Raw genomic sequence first — 4,852 nt, 5'->3', positions numbered from 1 at the left:
ACCCCAACCACACAGCTCAGGTGAGCAGGCGCTGGGTCTGTCTTCCTCATAGTGGTGATCTACCATGCTTAGCTAAGGGCCTTTATCCGCAAAACCAATGCCTGGTGGTGGAGTACAGTAAGCATTGGGCTGCTAACTGCGAGGTCAGCAGTTTGAAACCACCAGTCCCTCCTAGGCTTTCTATTCCCATAAAGATTTACAGTCTTAGAAACCCACAGAGGCAGTTTGTCTTTGCCCTATAGGGTCCCTATGAGTCTTGCATGCAAAAAGACGAATGTTTATTTGTTTGCCTTATTTGTGGAATCCTGTTGTTTTCTCCCTAGACCTCGAGGGAATGGCTGGCCCTTTGTGTAAGGTCTTCATTCTGCTGGTGCTACTGAAGCCCAGTGACGGACTATTTCGTGCCCTGTACCAAAATGTCCGGGTTTACACTCCAAGAAAAGGAATCTCAGGAAGGCCCTTATTCCTGACCCAGTATATTGAAGCTAGGAGCATCGAAGCAGGTAAGTGGAGTTACAGCAGAAGCTGCCTGTAAAGTTTCTACAGGTCCTCGCCACCCCTCCCCTGCTTGTTGTGTTTCAAGCTATTACCTGACAGGAGGTAGAGCAAAATATATTTCAGTAATTATATTTAATCGCTCCAGTTTAAGTATTCATGATGTGACATCCATGTATTATCTGAGCTCACGGTCACAAAACTCAAAAGCAAACCCACTGTGCTTGAAGCAATTTTAATGATAGCAGACTATATAGCTACGTTATGGAGTCCCGGGGTTTGCTAGGTGTCGTTGTTGTTGTGAGGTGCTGTCCAGATGGTTTGGACTGATGGCAACCCCATGGATAATGGAACAACACCCTGCCCAGTCCTGCGCCATCCTCACCATTGGTTTATATGTGAGCCCATTGCTGCAACCACTGTGTCAATCCAAGCTGCCCAGGGCCTTCCTCTCTCCCCTGACCCTCCACTTGAGCTCAGAGAATGTGTTCAAAGGATTTAAGATGAAGTCTCACCATTCTTGCCGCTAATGAGCATCCTGGCTCTCATTTTTCCAAGACAGTTCAGCTTGTCGCTTTGGCAGTCCAGGGTACCTTCAATATTCTTTGTTAGCACTACAACTCAAATGCATCCATTCTTCTTTGTTCCTCTGTATTCCATGTCTGATTTTCACATGCAGAGGAAGCAATGGAAAATGCCAGGGCTTGGGTCAGGTGCCCCTTAGTCCTCAAAGTAACATCCTTGCTTTTCAACACTTTAAAGAGGCCTTGTGCGGTAGATTGACCCAATGCAGTTCATCTTTTGATCTCTCACTGCTGCTTCTGTGAACATTGATTGTGGATCCAAGCAAGATGAAATCCTTGACAACTTCAACGGTTTTCCCATTTGTTATGATGTTATCTATTGGTCCAGTTGTGAAGACTTGGCTTTCTTTAGGTTGTCACGTGATCCATACTGAAGGCTGTAATCCTTGATCTTCATCAGCAAGTGCTTCAAATCTTCCTCACTTTCAGCAAGCAAGGCTGCGCCCTCTGTTGTTAATAAGCTTTCCTCTAGTCCCGATGCCACATTCTTCTTCTTAGAACCCAGCTTCGCTGATGATGTGCTCAGCACACAGACTGAATAAGCCTGGGGAGAGCATACGACCCTCGCACACATTTTTCCTGAACCGAACCCCGCACCATCCCCTTGTTCTGTGTACCCAATCAGTTCTCCTGCCATCAGCTCTGAGGCACCGTGCCGCTCGCTGTATCAGAGTAGAGCTTCCCCTCAGCCCCTCTTCTGAGGGACCTCAGGGGAGACTCGAGCTTCCAGTTGTTAGGTAGCAGTGAGTGCAACCCAGAGACCCCGTGCCTTGGTAAGTAGGATAGTAGACACTGCCCCCAGTGGGCACTTAGCACATATTGATACCAATGGTAGTGTTCTTGCCTTCCATGGCAAAGAGCCAGTTTCCATGCTCAGCCAATACAGATTCTTACGCATCACCACCAGAGGAGCTTCCCTAGTAAAAGAGACGAGAAAAAAGGCCTGGACCTCCATGTCCAGAAATCAGCCAGTGAACACGGTAGGGGTCACGATGGTCAGATCTCCTGGTGCGTGAGTCACACAGCCATGACTTAGGGTCAGCGAAGAAGCACCCTAAAACTGATTACATCAGCAGTGCCTGGATCCAAGCATTCAACATGAACTCATTCGAACCTCAGGGAGTAGCGCCCATGGACAAAGAGAGAACGAAATCGAAGAGAGATTGCTCCTCACCCAGCGTCCCTCAGACATCAGCTTTTCAGATATAAGATTGACACTTCAACGCCTTGCTCCAGGGTCCATATGCCTAGCTGTACTGCGGTGTCTCCTCACCATACAAATTAACCAAACATCCCAAGACTCGGTTTCCTCATTAATAAGATGGAGATGTAGCCATTTACTCAACTCATAGGGATGTGGTGAGACTCGCAGGGGAAGCTGTGACGGTAAAGGGCTCACCAAATGTAAGCGTTTGCAAATGGCCTAATTTCGAGGTGAATGAGACTTTCCTAGTATGATGATTACTAGAGAACGTTAGAAGTCGGTGAAGTCCATGGATGTCATCAGAGACTAAAACATATGGCCTGCTTCTTCTGCTCGAAATCCTTTTGTGCCATCTTTCTGGGCGTTGGTAGCACTCTGAATTAGAGAATAGTATGTTGTGAGAGGTTGTTTATAAAGAGGAGCAGAAAAATGGGAAGGCTGGAGGTAGCTATGGGGCCAAGGGAAGATCTTTTAGAGGATACTGATGCTAGCGAGGGAGAAAAGAGCATTAAAGGGGGGAATGACTGTGGGGGGATGACTATGGGAGCATCATCTTCCAGTAGTGAGAGGCTTGGAACCTGGGGTGCAGATATAGGCTTTGGCCTTGCTTGGGAGCATAGCGCTTGTCAGGATGAGGTCAACAAGGCGGCAGGCATAGTGGGGGTATGGAAGTAGCACTGAATGTTTGAAGGAAATGCTCATTTGAAAACAATGAAAAATAAATATATGTACTCTATAGAGTAGTTTAAAATAAAGCCACGTTGCTTCATTTAAAGTACTTGCACAGCCAAGAAGACACCATTTTATTGCTTTTTAAGCCCAAATATGACACTTCACACCACAGGTGCATTTACATGTGGTCACAGGTCTCCTGCTGAAATACTCATTGGCTCTGAAGAGAGATGGGCAACTTTGATAAGGTTGTCAGTGCTTAAAAAATTTTATTTTTAATATATAAAAGGGCTTATTTGGGCTTGAAAAGTCATTAAAAATAGGTATCCCAATGGTACAGGCTGATATTGCTAAGATGGGGTGACAGAATAATGACCATACACCCACACACTGGGATCATGTGGCTTCCTTAACAACCAAGCACTGACTGATAATATCAGCTTTGTGTGCTGTGTTAGGCTGGGATTGACCAGAGAAACAAATCCAGGGACACTCCTTTATGTATAAGGGAGATCTTTAGATCAGGAAGTATATATCAAGCAAACACCCCAGCCCAGGACAGATCAAGTCCATTAGTCCTACACTACTCCGTAAGTCTGATACCGGTCCATAAATCCCTCTGCAGTCTCAGGCAGGCATTTGCAATGATGCAGAATGCAGAAAGATGCAGGCTGGTGGGTGCAAAGTCTTGTAGATCCAATGGTGGTGGACACATCTCCAGGGCTCTGGCTGCCATCAGCCTGGATCAAGTGGCTCCTCAACAGGAAGGTGAAGCAGAGATGGTGTGTCCCCTGACCACAGGGAGAAAGAGAGAAGGAGGCCTGCTTTGGAAAGTCATTTATCTTAGTCGCCCTCCAATCAAGCTGCTACCTGATTGACAGGCTGGACTCTGTCCACATGTTCGCATGGGAGTTATGTTGGTACAGAAGACCTAATGATTATATGTGCTAACAATAAATCACAGACCTCCCTTCAGTTTGAGGCTGGAAAGCAGTTCAGGAATGATTACAGCCAAACACTACAAACCCACAGATGAGGAAATGGAGGCTCAAATATGGCACCCACAGGTAATAATCACAGAACTGGGTTTAGGACCTGGATCTTCTGACTCCTGCTCTGTGGATTTGCCTGCTATAATTTATTTCCCCTTTGAAAGAAGCGTGTGTTCTTTGTGGGTGGTACAGTCAAATGTAGACGAAGCAATTAAGAAGTAAGACAATGCATACTAATGCCTTTTACATTGAGAGGCAGGTGCTCTAGAAACTTGGAGAAGAGAGGTAGCCTCCCTCATTGGCTTACATACTTCTGTCAAGCCAATTGTAATTCAGAGTCGCCCTGTGAGACAGAATAGAATGGGTGATTTGAGTTTCTGAAATGAAATCTTCAAGGAAACAGGCAGCCTCATCTTTCTCTTGAGGGGCAACTGGTGGAGTTGGACTTCTGACTTGCAGAAAGGAACTCGGGTTCCTTTCTGGATGACATGTGTATTAGCCCGGGTTGATTACGGAAACAAATCCACTGACGCTCCTAGAACTCTATATCCAGAAGGAGGTATATATCAAGGAAACATCCCAGCCCAGTCCAACTCAAGTTCCTAAGTCTGGTACTAGTCCATACGTCCCTCTTCAGACTCACACAGCCACATGCAAGATACAGACTGCAGGAAGATCACAGGCCAGTGGGTGCAGTGTCGTGTGGATCCACGGTTTGTGGAAACATCGCAGGGCTCTGGCAGCTCTCAGGATGGCCAGCCAGCAGGAAGGTGAAGGAGAGAGGGGTGGAGGGAGGGTTCCCAAGCGTGGTTTCTTTTCTTTTTTTCCATTTTATTAGCGGCTCCTACAACTCTTATCACAATCCATACATACATCAATTGTGTAAAGCACATTTGTACATTCAT

General features: G+C 46.3%; 1 protein-coding gene across 1 annotated transcript in view; it reads left to right on the top strand.

The window, feature by feature from the left end:
• Positions 1–334: 334 nt before the first annotated feature.
• Positions 335–4,852, top strand: part of CPVL (carboxypeptidase vitellogenic like) — a 130,926-nt gene continuing 126,408 nt past the window's right edge. Inside the window, exon 1 of the mRNA XM_004702853.2 lies at positions 335–503. Coding sequence (XP_004702910.1) covers positions 335–503 — 169 coding nt within the window. The remainder of the gene's footprint in view (positions 504–4,852) is intronic.

The sequence above is a fragment of the Echinops telfairi genome, unplaced genomic scaffold, assembly GCF_000313985.2.
Source record: "Echinops telfairi isolate 266 unplaced genomic scaffold, ASM31398v2 ScPeMD7_23;HRSCAF=83, whole genome shotgun sequence".
NCBI lineage: Eukaryota > Metazoa > Chordata > Mammalia > Afrosoricida > Tenrecidae > Echinops > Echinops telfairi.
This window is presented reverse-complemented; position numbering and strand designations above follow the sequence as displayed.